This window comes from Dendrobates tinctorius, unplaced genomic scaffold (genome assembly GCF_039654945.1).
Source record: "Dendrobates tinctorius isolate UK_male_01 unplaced genomic scaffold, ASM3965494v1 ptg000026l, whole genome shotgun sequence".
NCBI classification, from domain to species: Eukaryota; Metazoa; Chordata; class Amphibia; order Anura; family Dendrobatidae; genus Dendrobates; species Dendrobates tinctorius.
Genome location: NW_027361694.1, coordinates 19962366 through 19982428, shown reverse-complemented (window position 1 = coordinate 19982428; position 20063 = coordinate 19962366). Strand labels below are relative to the sequence as shown.

At 42.0% G+C, this 20063-nt stretch overlaps 1 protein-coding gene across 3 annotated transcripts in view; it reads right to left on the bottom strand.

Moving 5' to 3' along the window:
* Positions 1-20063, bottom strand: part of UGGT2 (UDP-glucose glycoprotein glucosyltransferase 2) — a 548948-nt gene that overhangs the window by 263848 nt on the left and 265037 nt on the right. For all 3 annotated transcript variants that reach the window (XM_073569568.1, XM_073569567.1, XM_073569569.1), the window contains exon 20: positions 16834-16928. In XM_073569568.1, coding sequence (XP_073425669.1) covers positions 16834-16928 — 95 coding nt within the window. The remainder of the gene's footprint in view (positions 1-16833; positions 16929-20063) is intronic.

The window sequence follows — 20063 nt, the reverse complement described above, 5'->3', positions numbered from 1 at the left end:
ATACCACATACATACTACATACATGCTACATATATACTACATGCATGCTACATACATACTACATATATACTACATGCATGCTACATACATACTACATGCATGCTACATACATACTACATGCATGCTACATACATACTACATACATACTACATACATACAATACATTCATACAATACATACATAGACATACAGTACATATAACAGAGTAACATACTTACCAATACTTGTCACATTGTTCCCCGAAGCCATTGTCTTTTCCGGAATAAATATTAACATAACAAACCACAAAAATACTCACCCACGATCCGAAGCAGTCCACGAGTGTGTCCCACGACGATCTTGGGTAGAGAACTGCAGCATCAGATTATGCTGCCGTTGTCTACGGGCTGCAGGAATCCAATGACGGAAGGTAGGTATCCTTCCGCACTGTATTCCTCCGCCACTTAAAAAAAAAAAAAAGTCCCTAGTCTCACTTTATGCCATTGCTGCGTGGGAAATTCCCACATAGCAATGGCATAAAGTGAGACTAGGGACTTTTTTTTTTTTTTTTTTAAGTGGCGGAGGAATACAGTGCGGAAGGATACCTACCTTCCGTCATTGGATTCCTGCAGCCCGTAGAGAACGGCAGCATCAGCTGATGCTGCAGTTCTCTACCCAAGATCGTCGTGGGACACACTCGTGGACTGCTTCGGATCGTGGGTGAGTATTTTTGTGGTTTGTTATGTTAATATTTATTCCGGAAAAGACAATGGCTTCGGGGAACAATGTGACAAGTATTGGTAAGTATGTTACTCTATGTTATATGTACTGTATGTCTATGTATGTATTGTATGAATGTATTGTATGTATGTAGTATATATGTGGTATGTATGTAGCATGCATGTAGTATATATGTAGTATGTATGTAGCATGCAGTATGTATGTAGCATGCATGTAGTATATATGTAGTATGTATGTAGCATGTAGTATGTATGTAGCATGCATGTAGTATATATGTAGTATGTAGCATGTAGTATGTATGTAGCATGCATGTAGTATGTATGTAGCATGCATGTAGTATGTATGTAGCATGCATGTAGCATGCATGTAGTATATATGTGTTATGTATGTAGCATGCATGTAGCATGTATGTAGTATATATGTGGTATGTATGTAGCATGTATGTATGTAGCATGCAGTATGTATGTAGCATGTAGTATATATGTAGCATGCAGTATGTATGTAGCATGCATGTAGTATATATGTAGTATGTATGTAGTATGTATGTTGCATGTAGTATTTATGTAGTATGAATGTAGCATGTATGTAGTATGAATGTAGCATGTATGTAGTATGCGTGTTGTATGTATGTAGCATGTAATTTTTTTTTTATTTTTTTTTTTTACATTTAACACATTAGCCGGATGATGGGACTACTACTGTCCCATCATTGGCTAATGTGTCAATCACTGTCATGGTAGCAGGCATCGCCCGATGGGACTTGTAGTCCCATCGGACGATGCCTGCACAGACCCCCGAAGCCTGCACAGACCACCGGCAGGCCGGCACAGCCCCCCGGAGCCTGCACAGCCCCCCGGCAGGCCGGCACAGCCCCCCGGCAGGCCGGCACAGCCCCCCGGAGCCTGCACAGCCCCCCGGCAGGCCGGCACAGCCCCCCGGCAGGCCGGCACAGCCCACCGGAGCCTGCACAGACCCCCTGGCAGGCCGGCACAGCCCCCCGAAAGGCCCGTACAGACCCCAGAGAGGCTGTACAAGGGCAGGAAAGGGTTTTTCTTATTCCGATACCGGAAGTCCCATAGACTTGAATGGGACTTCCGGTATCGGAATCGGCGATACCGATACTTTTTTTAAAGATCGGCCGATACCATCCGATACGATACTTTGAAGTATCGGACGGTATCGCTCAACTCTAATTATGACCGTATCGTGAATCCGGAGAAAGGCTGTCACTTCCGCTATGACCTTGGTGAAGACCCTCGGGGCTATGGATATGCCAAACGGAAGAGCCCTGAACTGAAAGTGCCTTAGTGTGCCCTGAATATAAAGCGCTACCCTCAGGTATTTCTGGTAATCTGGATGGATAGGGATGTGATAATACGCATCCTTTAAATCGACTACGGCCATGAAGCAATCTTGATGTAGCAGCTTTACTGCCGTAGTCACTGATTCCATCTTGAAGGTCGGGTTCCTTATCCAAAGATTGAGGCGTCAGATTTATGATTGTCCTGAACGACTGATCCGGTTTTTTTATTAGAAAAAGGGGTGAATAAAACCCCTTTCCTTCCTGTAAGCGTGGCACCTCGGACAGTACCCGCTTGTCTATCAGGCTCAGGATTTCTGTTCCTAAGGCCAGTTGTTCTTCGGTCATCTTCCTGATAGGTGTGATGACGACCACGGGTTTTGGCTGACGAATAAAGGGGATTTTCAGGCCTTCTTTTAGTATGCTCAGAATCCAGGTATTGGAGGAGATCTTTTCCCAGGCCTGGAAAAAGAGTGCCAATCTCCCTCCTACTGGAATACCGGCGTCATTGTGGTGACTTTTTTGAGGTGGAGGTGCCTCCACCAAACAAACCCTGATTCTTTCTTCTTTTTATCCTCCCATCTTCTCCTGTCAGCGGGAGGACGCCCTCTATTGAATCTCCCCCTCCGAAAGGGCTGTCTCCTCTGATCCATAGGGAATCTGGGGAAGCCTTTTTTCTTATCGCCTGCTTTCTCCAGAATATCGTCCAAGTTCTTGCCGAACAGGAATCGACCATCGCAGGGGAGAGAGCACAATTTGGCCTTGGACTGAAGGTCACCCGGACAGCCCTTAAGCCATAACGCGCGTCTAGCAGCATTTGATAGTGACGCTGCTCTGGCTGTCAATCGCATAGAGTCCGCCGAGGTATCTGCCAAAAAAGCCGCTGCCCCGTGCAAGAGATACATGTCTGATAAGATCTTCTCTCTTGGGACCCTTGACGCCAGCTTCTCTTCTAACTGCTGCAGCCAGATCATGAGGGAGCGTGCCGTGCAGGTGCCCGCTATCGCCGGCTTTAGACCTCCTGCTGTCGCTTCCCATGCGTGCCTCAATTATGAGTCCGCTTTTTTGTCCAGCGGGTCTCTAAGAACCCCTGCATCTTCCAAGGGCAGGGCCGACCTTTTGGAAGATCTGGACACCGCTGCATCTATTTTTGGGACTTTGTCCCATACCTCCGTATCCTTGTATTCAAAGGGGTATCGTCTCTTAGAGGCGGATGGAAGGGCCCCCGATTTTTCAGGCTTTTTCCACTCCTTCTCAATAAGCGCCTGGATTTTCGCGTTTACTGGAAAGGTTCGTTTTTTCCTCTCCTGAAGCCCCCCAAACATGACGTCCTCTAGGGTTTTAGCCGCCCTTTCTTCCTGTAGGCCCATTGTGGTTCTAATGGCCTTTAGGAGGGCATCTGTATCTTCTACAGGGAAACATGGCTTACCCCCTGTGTCACTATCTGAGGAGTCTGAGGAGGAGGATTTTTCCGCCTGAGATGATACTGACGCGGAATCTGAGGGGGAACTAGGGAAATCCTTCCTGCTTTTTTTCCCTTTTTTCAATAAGGACTTAATTGAGCCTTCCATTTCTGACCTGAGGGCAGATATTAGATTGGCTGCGAAACTAGGCGCTTCCTCCGCCATAGTCCGCTGAATGCACGAAGCACAGAGATCTTTTTGCCAGTCTCTTGCTAGGGGAGATTTACATATAGCACAACCCCTATTATTCTTCTTGCTTCCCGCTTTTCTGGGCCTTTCCTACAGGGTGAAGCATACAATAGAAAACCCCTATTAATATACTGTTAACATTCACGAAGATCACTCACCACCCGTAATCAAGGGTACCGGACTTGGAGGCTGCATCGGAGCACCTGACCCGCGCTCTTTGGACCTTGAGGAGTGCCCCGACCTGCGGCTGGGGCGACTGCTGCTTGAATGGCTTCCATGCTTCCTGCCAGAGGGCTGTGAGGGAGGCAGGGACGCTGAACGTTCCTGCTCGGACTCCATTTTGCACCGCCGATCTACAGCTGTCTTCCTCCTTTTAAATTGCATGCCTCCGCCTGGTGAGCGTCTTCCTCCCCTCCCCCCTGCGACCGCCGGCTCAGCGCTTCAGAAGCCGGCCGGCGTCGCACCCGGCGCCATTACACGGTCGCCTTCTGCTGACGTCAGCCGGCGCACCCAGCATTCCAAGCGCCGCCGACGTCAGCGGCCGGAAGACGCCAGCGTCTCTCCCCTCCACGGGGATCGAGATGCGGCGTGCGCGAGGGGAGGGCGGCGCGGTGGGGGCTTCCCGGAGCCACCGGGATCCCATCCACGCCCGCACGAACCCGGAGCCCCAGGGACCCCGGGGACTGCGCTTCCAGGACCCGACGGCCGGCGCTACAGGTAAGCTACCTGTTCTTCCCGCGCCGGGACGGGCCTGGGTCTTTTATCTTTTTCTTCGCCCATGACAGGCACCGCCACAGTGGGATTCCTTCCAGGACAGGAACCCAACTGAAGCGGGGGAGAGGTGCCTCCCCTTATGTCTCAGTAGGTTCCTGTCCTGGCGGGGCGGATCCCTCTCTCAGGTGGTGCTGTCATGGGTGAAGGGAAAATTATTATTTTTTATATAAAATAGTTTTCATTGCATAAAACCAACAAAACATAAAAAAACGACCTAAATGAGGTATCGCTGTAACCGTACTGACCCGAAGAATAAAATCGCTTTATCAATTTTACCGCACGCGGAATGGTGTAAACGCACTCCCCCAAAAGAAATTCATGAAACGCTGGTTTTTGTTCATTCTGCGTCCCAAAAATCGGAATAAAAAGCGATCAAAAAATGTCACGTGCCCGAAAATGGTACCAATAAAAACGTCAACTCGTCCCGCAAAAAATAAGACCTCACATGACTCGGTGGGTCAAAATACGGAAAAATTATAGCTCTCAATATGTGGTGATGCAAAAACTATTTTTACAATAAAAAGCGTCTTTTAGCGTGCGACAGCTGCCAAAAATAAAAACCGCCATAAATAGTAAATCAAACCCCCCCGTTATCACCCCCTTAGTTAGGGAAAAATAATAAAATTAAAAAAATGTATTTATTTCCATTTTTCCATTAGGGTTAGGGCTGAGATTAGGGTTAGGGGTGTGTTGGGGTTTGGGTTGGAGTTAGAATTGGGGGTTTCCACTGTTTGGGCACACAGGGGCTCTCCAAATGCAACATTGCGTCTGATCTCAATTCCAGCCAATTCTGAGTTGAAAAAGTCATATGGTGCTCCTTCCCTTCCAAGCTCTGCCATGCGCCCAAACAGTGTTTTACCCCCACATGTAGGGTATCAGCCTACTCAGGACAAATTGCAAAACAATTTTTGGGGTCCAATTTCTCCTGTTACCCTTAGGAAAATAAAAAATTGGGGGCAAAAATATCATTTTTATGGAAAAAAATGTTTTTATTTTCACGTCCGAGAGTTATAAACTTCTGTGAAGCACTTGGGGGTTCAAAGTGCTCACCACACATCTAGATAAGTTCCGTGGGGGGGGGGGGGGTCTAGTGTCCAAAATGGGGTCACTTGTTGGGAGTTTCAATAGTTTAGGTACATCAGGGGCTCTCCAAACGCACATGACACCCGCAGACCATTCCATCAAAGTCTGCATTCCAAAATGGCACTGCTTTCCTTCCGAGCCCCGATGTGTGTCCATACAGTAGTTTTCTCCCACATATGGGGTGTCAGCGTACTCATGACAAATTGGACAACAACTTTTGCGGTCCAATTTTTCCTGTTACCCTTGGGAAAATAAAAAAAAAATGGTGACTAAAAGATCATGTTTGTGGAAAAAATACGAATTTTTTATTTTCACGCCCGGGCGTTATAAACTTCTGTGAAGCACTGGGGGGTTCAAAGTGCTCACCACACATCTAGATAAGTTCCTTGGGGGGTCTAGTTTACAAAATGGTGTCATTTGTGGGGGGGTTTCCACTGTTTAGGTACATCAGGGGTTTTCCAATCGCGACATGGTGTCCGATCTCAATTCCAGCCAAAAACGTCAAATGGCGCTGCTTCCCTTCCGAGCTCTGCCATGCGCCCAAATAGTGGTTTACCCCCACATGTGGGGTATCAGCGTACTCAGGACAAATTGCACAATAACTTTTAGGGTGCTGTTACCCTTGGAAAAATAAGAATTGAGGGTGAAAAGATCATTTTTGTGGAAAAAATATGATTTTTTAATTGTACGGCTTTATGTTATAAACTTCTGTGAAGCCCTTGGGGGTTCAAAGTTCTCACCACACATCTAGATAAGTTCCTTAGGGGGTCTAGTTTCCAAAATGGTGTCATTTGTGGGTGGTTTCCACTGTTTTGGTACATCAGGGGTTTTCCAATCGCGACATGATGTCCGATCTCAATTCCAGCCAAAAACGTCAAATGGCGCTGCTTCCCTTCCGAGCTCTGCCATGCGCCCAAATAGTGGTTTACCCCCACATGTGGGGTATCAGCATACTCAGGACAAATTGCACAATAACTTTTAGGGTCCCGTTACCCTTGGGAAAATAAAAATTGGGGTGAAAAGATCATTTTTGTGGAAAAAATATGATTTTTTAATTGTACCGCTGTACGTTATAAACTTCTGTAAAGCCCTTGTGGGTTCAAAGTTCTCACCACATATCTAGATAAGTTCCTTGGGGGGTCTAGTTTCCAAAATGGGGTCACTTGTAGGGGGTTTCCACTGTTTAGGTACATCAGGGACTCTCCAAACGTGACATGGCGTCCGATCTGAATTCCAGCCAATTTTGCATTGAAAAAGTCAAACGGCGCTCCTTCCATTCTGAGCTCTGCCATGCGCCGAAACAGTGGTCCCCCCCCACATATCAGGTATCAGCGTACTCAGGACAAATTGCACAATAACTTTTGCAGTCCAATTTCTCCTGTTACCCTTGGTAAAATAAAAAAAATTGAACCTGAAGTATTTTTTTTGTGAAAAAAAGTTAGATGTTCATTTTTTTTTTAAATATTCAAAAAAATTCCTGTGACGCACCTAAAGGGTTAATAAACTTCTTGAATGTTGTTTTGAGCACCTTAAGGGGTGCAGTTTTTAGAATGGTGTCACTTTTGGGTATTTTCTATCATATAGACCCCTCAAAGTGGCTTCAAATGTGATGTGGTCCTAAAAATAAAATGGTGTTGTAAAAATGAGAAATCGCTGGTCAACTTTTAACCCTTATAACTTCCTAACAAAAAAAAATGTTGGTTCCAAAATTGTGCTGATGTAAAGTAAACATGTGGGAAATGTTAGTTATCAAGTTTTTTGTGTGCCGTATCTCTGTGATTTAAGGGCATAAAAATTCAAAGTTGGAAAATTGCGAAATTTTCAAAATTTTTCCAAATTTCCGTTTTTTTCACAAATAAACGCAAGCTATTTGAATGAAATTTTACCACTAACATGAAGTACAATATGTCACGAGAAAACAATGTCAGAATCACCGGGATCCATAGAAGCTTTCCAGAGTTATGACCTCAAAGGTACAGTGGTCAGAATTGTAAAAATTGGCCCGGTCATGAACGTGCAAACCACCCTTGGGGGTGAAGGGGTTAAACTCAAATAAATACTGCATCATATCCAAAAGAATGAACACCATAGGGAAGTGCCTGTCCCTACACTGAACTGTGTTGCCCTACCTAGCAGCGGAGGTTGGAGCCCTAGGACCTGCGCAATTGGCCCCCCCCACTCCTCGGCGGCTTTCCCTGCTACCCCTATAGGGCCCTATAGTGGCAGGGATGCGATAAGGTGTTAAATAGGTAGGTGAGAATGTAGTAAGAAGTATAACCAAGTTCTTCTTGGCTTGTCTTTTCAAAATACTTTTTCTTTGCTTCAATATTTTTATAGTAGATTGAATAGATGATCTATCCTTATTATCTAGGGGAAAGGGTCTTCAAATCGTTTCCTAAATATTCAGTCAACCAATTTGACTAATGTTCCATGCTAAATAGATACTCGAAAGGGCGCCCCCCTGGGACCAAGGTAAGAGACACCTATCAGGTGGTATAGAACTATAGAGTTATCCAAGGGACAATCAGATGGCAACTACCTAATACTTCTCATAGGAATACATAGCAAACACAAGTCACTAATATATCAGGATCAATGAAAAATACCTAAACCACACAAGGTGCACTACTGCAAATCAAAAAACAAAAAATAAAAAATGTGTCCACAACAATCAAGAACGTCACAAGATTTAAAAATGTATGTGCATAGACTGCATATAATCATACAATTCACAGTCTGAAACGGTAAAATAACCCACTCATCCATAGACTATATACCCAGGAATTGATTACTATAACTCCAACATTTAAACCTCAGATTCATAATATGCAGGGGCTAAATAGCTCAGTCATTCATGGACATAATATGCAAGGGTTAAAAAGCTCAGTCATTCATGGACATAATATGCAAGGGTTAAATAGCTCAGTCATTCATAGACATGGACCGTATTTATCAGAGTACAGATATACCAATTCCATAGACTATGCGCCCAGAGAGCAGCTAAATATGATATTAGCACCAAAAATTACACCATGAAGCGGTCTCAATAGCTCAATCATTCATGGGTCATATTAGTCCAAAAAAAAAAAAAAAGCAATTACAACTCCAATATCAACTTGACGCGTTTCCCCTCTTCCGAAGTTCATCAGGAGTATGATGGCAACAAACGGAGTACTTAGCATAGGCATATAATGTTCATGATGCAGTTTGATGTCCAGAGACGATCCCCTCTAATGATATGATGCAACATTGATGGACTAATATGGCCCATGAATGATTGAGGTATTGAGACCGCTTCATGGTGTAATTTTTGGTGCTAATATCATATTTAGCTGCTCTCTGGGCACATAGTCTATGGAATTGGTATATCTGTACTCTTTCTGATAAATACGGTACATGTCTATGAATGACTGAGCTATTTAACCCTTGCATATTATGTCCATGAATGACTGAGCCCCTGCATATTATGAATCTCAGTATTAAATGTTGGAGTTATATTAATCAATTCCTGGGTATATAGTCTATGGATGAGTGGGTTATTTTACCCTTTCAGACTGTGAATTGTATGATTATATGCAGTCTATGCACATACATTTTTAAATCTTGTGACGTTCTTGATTGTTGTGGACACATTTTTTATTTTTTGTTTTTTTGATTTGCAGTAGTTCACCTTGTGTGGTTTAGGTATTTTTCATTGATCCTGATTATATTAGTGACTTGTGTTTGCTATGTATTCCTATGAGAAGTATTAGGTAGTTGCCATCTGATTGTCCCTTGGATAACTCTATAGTTCTATACCACCTGATAGGTGTCTCTTACCTTGGTCCCAGGGGGGCGCCCTTTCGAGTATCTATTTAGCATGGAACATTAGTCACATTGGTTGACTGAATATTTAGGAAACGATTTGAAGACACTTTCCCCTAGTTAATAAGGATAGATCATCTATTCAATCTACTATAAAAATAATGAAACCAAAAAAAAGTATTTTCAAGACAAGCCAAGAAGAACTTGGTTATACTTCTTACTTCTTTCTCACCTACCTATTTAAAACCTTATCACATCCCTGCCACTATAGGGCCCTATAGGGGTAGCAGGGAAAGCCGCCGAGGAATGGGGGGGGGGGGGGGGGACAACTGCGCAGGTCCTAGGGCTCCAACCTCCGCTGCTAGGTAGGGCAACACAGGTCAGTGTAGGGACAGGCACTTCCCTATGGTGTTCATTCTTTTGGATATGATGCAGTATTTGAGTTTAATATTTGTGCATTTTTGTAATAAAATTTGTAATTTTAACAGTGGTATATGAGATAGCGGTGAATACTAGTTGTGTAGTTTCCAAAATGTAGTTACCTGTGGGGGTTTCCACTGTTTAGGCACATAAGGGGCTTTCCAAGCCAGACATGGAATCCGCTCTCAATTCCAGAAAATTTTGCATTCAAAAAAATCAAACTGTGCTCCTTCTGTGCCATGCATCCCAACAGTGGTTTTCCCTCACATTTGGGATATCAGCATATGGATAATTTTTATTAGGCTAAGTGCAGACGTTGCAGAAATGCTGTGGAAATGTCTGCAGCATTCCGCAACTCCCTGCCGCGGGTGAAACGCATGCGTTTTCCCGCAAGACAAGCGTTTTGCAAGCGTTTTTAGCTTGCAGAATGTTTGCGTTTTCCAAGCGTTTTGAAGCATCGCTTGGAAAAGTGATTGACAGGTTAGTCACTTGTCAAGCATAGTGTTTGACAAGTGTGACCAACTTTTTACTATTGATGCTGCCTATGCAGCATTAGTAGTCAAAGATAGCATGTTAAAAAAAATAAAAAAAAATAAAAAATAGGGATATACTCACCTTCCGAGTCATCCCGCCCCTCAGCGACGCTGCCGGCAACTTACGTTCCCAGGGATGCCTTGCGACAATGACCTCTGATGACGTAGCATCACGTGAGACCGCTACGTCATCAGAGCTCATTCGCGCAATGCATCCCTGGGAATGGAAGATGCTGGCAGCATGGCTGAGAGGCGGGAAGGACTCCGGGGGCCATCAGAAGGCGAGTATATCCCTATTTTTTATTTTAATTCTATTTTATACAGGGATATGGTACCCAGGGCATAGAGGAGAGTCTCCTCTCCTCCAGACCCTGGGTACCATCAGCACATGAAGCGTTCACTTTATGCATAGTGGGCACAGCCACATGCATAAAGTGAACGTTTCAATGCAATCCTATGGTGGCGGAATCGCCGCGATTCCGCAGTAAGAATGGACATGCTGCAGATTTTACCGCTATGCGATTCCGCAGCAGAAAAATCAGCAGCATTGGCACAGCAACTGCGGAATCCCATAGGATTGCATGGGGATATGTTTTTGAAGCTTTTTTTTTTTTTTAAGCATTTCCATGGCCGCAAAGACGCGGCGGAAACACAAAAAACGCAACGTGGGCACACAGCCTTACAAAGTTATATTTATCTTGGAGAAAACTGATGAAGATTTTATAAATACTAAGTAGTAAAAAAGTAACCAGTTGGACACAGCTATCACATGAGTGACTAATCAAGAAATTGGCAGAATTGCAAAAAGAATGCAGGTATCTGGTTTACTTTTCATACAGACCACTGGTTCAGCTTGCTGCTCTATTGATTCATATGAAAAATGAATTAGAAAGCATTCATTATGGTTTTCTACTGCTTTGTGATCATTGTTGACTATCTTCAGCTAAAAACACGATGAAGGAAGTGTGAATGGTGAACTACTTTTAACTTGTTAAAGTTATTAAAATCAGTGAGACTCTTCAAGATATTTTTAGATATTCTACCCTTGCTTGTCAACAGTAATAGACCAGCTAACAAACCATTAGAATTCATTCTTTAAAAGAATTTGCAAGAGATGTTCACACATCGCTTTCAACCCAATGTTATACAATTTATCACAATACCACAGCAACACAATTCTGCAACATCCACTATATATACACATACATTCATTATTTGAGGCATCCTATACTTTGTTTTGATCAAGTGTCACAGTTTTGTTGTCAATTGATTGAGATTTTGTCCATGGTTATGATGCACTCAAAAGGTCTCAAGAGCACATTCCTCAATCTGTTAAGACCAGGCAATTTTCCCTGCTCATGACCATTTTTTTCAATCATGTGGTGAGGTAATCATATAATGCTTCCCTTTTTTTCTTGATGCGTGGGGTCTAATTTTTATGTCATTTTCATTTTTTTTCGGTGATAACTGGGGAAAATATAAAGAAAAAAAATCCCCAACACATCTCAACTATATGGGGCCAGACAAAAGAATTGCAACCAGTGCTTCCTTCCTAACCTGTAAAAATAGTGCTCCATCAGCACTGTGTATGCAGCACACAGGAAGGCAGAGATGGTAATAAACCATCTGTGCCTCCTCTTTGAGGTGTCTGGGTGGGTCTGACACTCTGCTGCTGCTTACTAAGCTTCTGCTTAATTTTTCGTGCAGTGGGTCTTTCAAGTAGTCTCGAAAGCATGCTATGGTCATCACTTTTTCAGTTAACAAATCCAAAGAAAGGTCCTCTTATTGTTAAAGTGAGTATCTCCTCCAATTGGTACTGTTCTACTGATTCTGTGCCCCTTGGTTCCAAATGTATGACCCCCACGAAAATAAAGATGCAAATTTCCCTCCAAATAACAGGGCGTGTACCACATATATTTTCAGTGGGTGCCGCCAGGTTTTGATTGGTCTGTATCAGAGGAGAAAAAGCAGAAGCCCACAGAGAAGTCCCTTTAGCCCATTTGGCTAAAGGTAAAATCAGCACCTGTACTACCAAGGGGCTTAACTTTGGAAAGGAAAACGCAGAAGAAAGAGAAAGTGTTCTAGAAACATTGGAATAGCACCAAATGAAGGAGGAGGTGCTCTCTTTAAAAGTTAAAAAATCCAGTGAAACTTTTTAAAAAGGTGTCAACCACTGAGGCCTCTAAATTTCTTTAATTTTTCAACCCATTGGATTACAAGGTACAAACATACTTTTATGATAATATATATATATATATATATATATATATATATATATATATATATATATATATATATATATATACACATATATACACACACATACATATAGTCCCATTTGCGTTTATTTCTGCCATGCACTCTGGTTCCTGATCCTTGTGGGTCGTCTTTTATATATATTTAAAAATGATTCTTTTCCGGTAATTAAGAACATGACTAATGATAAAGTAACAGTCTGTTTGTAAAAAACGAATGATGGCTATAGTTATTTGCAGAGCTGGAACAAAATCGCCTTTAACAAGTCATGATCTGTTTAATATATACAGTACTAAAGGAGAAATCTTTGCCTCGCAGTTAATCAAAGCTGACAATGTCTAGAGCAAATGATGCCACAAAGTTTTAGCCCTGTGGTCAAGTCTAGATAATAACACTGAAGTTTAGAAGCACCGGTCTCCGATGCTTATAATTTAGCGTGACAGAATGTTGCTATCGGGGTCACAAAGAAGAATATATGTTACAGTGAACTTAGTATATCTTACAAAATAGCTGACAAAATGGCAGGAAGGTTAGGCTGCAAAGTCTAATTCTGCCTTTGTCTTCGTAAAAGCCATCGTTCCACGTTAGGTGTAATACTTGGAAATCCTGACCTCACACAGCTTATTTGGGACAAATGCTTGGCAGCAAACTTGCGTTTTACTTAATCTAACAGGTTATGGAGTGTGATAGCAGAAAGAAATGACAATCTATTCTGAATATATTATGCTGCTGCTTTCTGAAAACAATTTCAAGTGCAATAAAGGAAGTGATCCATAAGCGTGTGAAGGCTTCCAAGTAAAAACTATTCCATAACATCAGCCCCACACACTATTAATGCTACCAATCTTCTGTTTAATTCAAAAGCATCACAACTGTGAATGTTAACTATAGTTTAAGTATAACAATCCAGAGCCGCACAGGTAAGTTCTTCTGCTAAAGATCTGCTATCTGGTAAAATTCCCTGCCACTATATTGTTCAAAGGAACCTGTCAAGCTAAACATGGAGTTTATATGCCAGAAACATCTTCTAGTTGAATGGAGTGGTCCGAAACGAACATTTTAACGTCTTATTTAATGTCATAACCTAATCTCTTTTTTAATACTCTTTGATTAAAAATTCCCCATCATTCCCTCATTTTGCTAACTGCTTTTTTTTTTTTTTTTACCAATTTTCTGTTTTATGATGCTTCATTAGAGAGCCCCCAGGGTAAGCAGAGATACTCAAATGCAACATCATCAGGGAGAAGAGGTTGCTGCAACCACTGTCCCCACCCTGAAACTCATCAGTCATGTCTGTTTCAGGGCCTGGGCTAGTCCCTGCACTACTAAGTATGTGTCAGTTTTTACTTCTCATCAGAGCCTGCAAGGGAGCACACTGTCACTGTGCATTAAAAAAAGAAAATTATGCAGAGACAAGATCCTACTGACCATCCGTCCGAATTGACCACCAACACATGCTCAGTAGAGCAGGGACAAGCCCAAACCATGAAATGTAAGCTACTGATGATGCTTCTTTTCATGGTGGGGTCAGAGGCTGCAGTAGTGATTGCAGCCTCTGCCCCATGATGTCGGCTCGTTTGAGTATCCCAGAATGCATGGAGGGCTCATGAACAAAGCGTCAAACAGGAAGTTGGTAATAAAGAAAAATAATAAAGCAGAAAGCAGTTTGATACCATTATGAGGGAACGATAGGGAATTTTTAATTACGGTATATTAGAAAAGAGATTAAATGGCATTAAATTAAGGATTAAAATAAATTTCACCCATACTAACGAGTGGGGGAAATTACGTAACAAACGCATGTCAAAAGTTTGTAAAAAAAAATTTTTTCACACTGCATTCTTGCTGCCAACACATTAGAACATGCAGCAAAATTTTCTCCTGCATATCTTGAACATGTGTAGATAGCCTTAGTCCCTGTCCTATGCCCCCCTCCCCCCATTCATATAAGTACTTCATAGCATCATAATGAATTTGAAGGTGGGAGAAGATATCAGGTACTGAGTAGCCTCTGCCTCCTCCCAATTCATTGCAATTCGCTGACACCGTCTTCTCCTATCTTTCAATTCATTGTAAATTGTCCTATGCACCTTACCCCCTCCTCTTCCCCCAAAATTTTAAGTACCTGATCGTGTCATAATGAATTGGGAGATGGAGAGGACACTATCAGGGACATAGCACCCTCTCCACCACCCAATTTATTTTACATCAATATCCAACATCCTCCTTCCCCTCTCCAGTTCATGAGTCCATTATAAGCTCTCCTTACTACCATCCCAATCTCAAGCACCCCTCACTGTCCTCTCCCCCACCCCCTCTTTGTTATCTCCCCCACCTCCCATCATTATCCTCCTCTCGCCCATATCCATCATTGTCCTCCCCTCAATCATTGTTCGCCCTCATCCCAATCATTATTCGCCTCCATTTGTTAAAAAAAACAAACAAAAAAAAAACAAAACAAAACACAGAAACCACCACCACCATTCACCTCTGTCTGTTCCCCCGCAGCATCATCGCCGGCAACTTTCTCTGACACAGGCACGTGCTGCATGCTGACGTCATCTAGCTGCGTGCGCCTGTGTCAGAGAGAAAGTGCTGGGAAGGAAGCAGAGGACCGATCCCTGCAGCACTGCTGTCATTTTCTTCTGTAGGCAGCGGATCTGTAGGGATAGCTCACTGACTGCCGCACATGAGGGCAATCTGGACATGGGCCCCATGAAGCCTCGGGCTCTGAGAAAAAAAGCCAGAATGCCCTCATAATTAGTCACCCTGCAAGGGCCCCCCTCCACCCTCTATGCCCGCCCCTGAATTCATGTCTGGATGACCATGTAGTGTAATCGCCTAACAGTAAATCTAAAATCAAAGCCACAAAAAGAGGAATAAAAATCCTTCAAAAATTCAAGAATTAGTACAGCAAAAAGGGACAGCAGTATTTACCTGCCCAGGTCTCCGAATGAAGGCACTCACAATGCAACAAACCCATGTAGTAAAGATAGCGGCAACACAGGTGCAAAATACTGATGAGACAACCACTCACAGCCTACCAATTCATGGAGGGGTTGATGGCTTAGTATATGATTGCACAAAAGAGGCTTATATAGGACGCTGGTCACACACAGGTAATGCACAGTGTCTGGCTTACAACTCTTTAGTGACGCCCATACTATTAGATTAGGCGGGCTGCCCTGCACTAAGTGCATCCCATGAGAACAAACACCCTAGTTTACAAGGCTTGAAGCATCAGAGAAAATACAGTTCAGGCTAGCAGGTTTAGCAGATCACTGGTCCAAAGTGACAATCAGAAGTTCACTGCCACCCGGAAAGTAGGAAGCCAAGAGAGGGATCCTCTCCTTGAATGAACAAGATACAACCCCTTTAAGTCTATACATGCTTGAGTCAGTGATTAGAGATTTTCACATCACTACGATAAGGGATGACAGTTGCTACTTAGTGATGAGCGAACGTTCTCGGAAAAAGCTCAGGTGCAGAGTGTCATCGGCGTGCTCGAAAACTATGTTAGAGTCCCTATGGCTGCCTGTCTCGTGGCTGTTATGACAGCTGCAACATATGCAGGGACTGCCTATTTGCTAGGCAATCCCTGCATGTGTTGGGGCTGTCAACATGCAGGAGCGGGGACTCGAACATATTATTTGAGCATGCTGAAGTCAGTCAGTTAGCACCCGAGCATGCTCTGACAACGCCTTACCCCAGCACGATCGCTCATCACTATTGCTAAAGTTCTAAGTAGATGGGAAGGGGGAGGAAGAGTAAGAGTTAGAGCTCCTTACTTTTCTTCTTCCCATCTACATATTCCCTCATCATTCTCGTTATCTCCCATCTCCAAAATGTAAAAATCTGTTTTTATTGAACACAGACTTCACCTGTGAATTGAGAATTTTGTAAACGAAAGATCAGCATTGGCTGAAAAAGGAACAGATATGCAAGATATATTATAAAGTTTATTATTTTCATATGTACTATTAATTTATGAAATAATTAAAAACAGTGGTTACTCTTTAAATTTCACTCTTCATTAAGTTTTAGTACAGTTTTGGAATAAGGTGTCAGACTGTTGGACCACCTGTATTTCAGGATGCCAGTTAAAGGATTTTTGCTCTTTGTGGAGCTTCTTTAAACAAGATAATTACAAGATAATTAAGACTAAAAACTAATAAATTCACCAGAAATCAAAGGACACATGCCAGGGAGCTCACTAAAAAGTTGGTGTCAGGCCCCCAACCCATGCACACTGCACTGTATAACAAAGAAGTAGAAATTAGTAGCACTGTACCATGTGTTTCACAGCTTTAGCAAACAGTTGTCTCCCAGCTGGCTTGTCAAAGTCAGCAATAATCCAGATGGTGACTGCATAAATTACATCCTCATCTGAAAATAACAAATTCCACAGTCTAAGCATTTCAGGGCTGGCATCATTAACACTACACAAATAAGAGATTATTATTTAACATGCTCAAAATAAAAATACATTTACAAGCAAAAAACACATCAATTAACTGAGAAATGTAATAGACATAATCAAAGCAAAACATTTACAAGGTTTTAACTCACAACTATTGAGAACATTTACCTTAACAAAACACTCATTTCTAGAGAAACATTAAGTAATATTGAAGTTTTCAAATATTACCACCTAAGGTATCCCAAGCATAAGATGAAGTCCTCCATAAGAAGCATAAAACCATAATAAGCCAATGCTCCCCTGTCTCCATTACATACAAATGTTGGCAACTATTGGGAGTGTCTACTTCTCATTTAAGGTCTCCATTGAGCTTGGATACAAACACCCTGGGTTTGTACTAGTCATATAACCAGTATTGGAGCAGTGGTGCCATGGGCTGTGTGACACTCTAGTGACTGAGCAGAACATCTAATGTAGGGGGCCCAATCTTTCTTACCAAGAAAGCCAAATTTAGTTCTGAGAGATGGTCGTGAGCCACATTGTAGACAAACAATAGGAAGTAGCTGCATGTGTGCCCATTTCGAGGTTATAATTCTAAGTGCGCACCCCAATATAGTAATAATAGGCCCAGTGCTCCCTTAAAAAGTAGTAATGCCCTCAGTGCCACCTTGTAAAGAAATAATGGTCTGAGAACGGATTCTAAAGTAATAATGCCCTTTTAAGGTGCTGCCTTAAAAAGTAATGTTTGAAGAGTCATTACTAAGTTATATTTTTCCGATTGCCCCCTGTGGATAATGATTTAGAGAGTAGCACTTGCCTTAGCAAACAGGTGCAAGTCAGACATAAAGGGGTACATGAGCTATAAGTGGGACACTGGTTGGCGATCACTGATCTAATGCCTTCTGTGTAGAGTATTGCTCAGTCAGCACTTCAGGTAGAAGCCCTATGTTGTTGGTTTCCATTTGCTACTAGTCAATTTACTACACAAGTATACTTCTGTTCTTTCCACCCAAATATTCTGTAGGTTTCTTCTTTAGTCATAACACTCTAGGGCAGATTGTGCTCCACTGGCTATGAAACTGGAACTCCCATCAGGCCCTTTCAGTCTTAAGGTTGCTGATGACTATTCCATCACAACCTTTACAAATTTAGATCACAGTAAGAAATCTAAAACCATACAAGAAACTTGGTCAAACCATTGGGCGACATTTCTTTTTGGACAAAAAAAATGTGCAACCATAGTTTTGTAAGTTCTCCCAATGTAACTTGTGCAAATATGACATGACTTGGAATGAAGTATCAAAAGTCACCACTTAGCAGATGCTTCACTCCATATAATAAGCTGTTCAGATGGTACGTTTCAGTTGATCAACCAGGGTGCTGAGTTACTTAGCCAAAGCTACCACTTTTACAAAACAAATGGCAAAATAATTATATTCTGGTAATGGATGTTGGTTGTGGAGGCACAAGAATCAGTCAGCAAAATTGCAAAACAGTTCAACAGCAGCAATAAAACTCTTTAACCTAGACACCACGTATCGACCCATACAGGGGCCCTATTTTGGTGTACAATACTCTCCAATAATTTTATTGAGAAAAGCACTCAACCAATCATAAGCCATTATTACAATTACAAAGGGTTTGTGATTGGTTGGGGCAGTTAAATAACCTATCAACCTAAAAAAAATCCATTGACAACCGAATTAACCCCTCAGGCCTTAAACCAAAACCAAAAGGAAAAACAAAATACAAAAATGTCGAGCCATAAAGTTTATAAGGCTACTAATGCCATGAAAAAATACCCAATAAGTGGAAACATAACCACAGTATCAGGGTAAGAATCTGCCAAAAGCCCGAATATTACCAGCGATAGCTCTGAGCATAATTATAAAGTTGGTCATATGTAAAAATAGAGACAAACCCACAAAAGGTAGAAGCTAATAAATTAATAATTGTTGAACTTGAATAAGCAGTGTTATCTCAGCATGCTCACCTTGGGGATTTGGGAATTCTTTTGTTCTAATAATGTAACGGCAGGCTGAACAATCGCCACACGGAAAACATCCCCAAGGTGGACCCTTTGAATTGTTGGAAAAGCAGCAACTTTTAGTGGGTATATAGTGGCTCCTGCACAAACTATCATGTCCCTTACTTTTTAACCACGCCTCCTGACGAAACCGAGGGCGGTGAAATGCTTTAGTGCGTCTCACGGGCATCTCTGCACTTACCCAGGACCATGTCACAAGGTAATTTACCTTATAAAATAAAGAACTTTCTTGGCGCTGTTATTTACCACCTTATATGGCGGTGCATTTTGTTTTTTGGTCGGGGATTATTTACAACCTTACCTAGCCTTAGACTTTGCTCTGGAGCACATCGAGACAAAATTATTTTATTATCCATGATTTATAGATCCTCTGGCAATTTTGCCTTGAGCTCTATAGCCACTGATTGGGTATAACTGGGCAGATTATATTGTCATTCTATCACATCGTTCTAATCTGAACATTTACAGCATGCTGAGATGATACGGTTTATTCAAATTTATTGCTCTTAACTTGTCAGCTATCATTTTTTGCGGGATTATATTGTTATCCTATTATAAGCTTTATTTGGAATAATTCTAGCATGCTGAGATAACACTGCTTATTCAAGTTCAACAATCAATTTATTAGCTTCTGCCTTTTGTGGGTTTGTCTCTATTTTTACATATGACCAACTTTATAATTATGCTCAGAGCTATCGCTGGTATTATTCGGGCTGTTTGCAGATTCTTACCCTGAGACGTTTTTTTTCTTGTCTGGCACTATATTTCCATCTTTATTATGCCATTATCTTTTAGCTGCTATGCTATCTACCTCATCATTTACACTGTATTTGTCCTTAAAAAAAAAAAAATTATATCTATCACACACACATAAAAATTGTTAGTCTATTTATAACCTCTCTTTGCTGTGGTTATTATTCCACTTATTGGGTATTTTTTCGAGATATTTGTATTTTGTTTTTCCTTTTGGTTTCAGTTAAATAACCTAGTCTGTTGGAAAGTGTCCTGCACCTGAAAAGGACCCCCACTGTGGGTCAATTTGTGGTGTCCATGC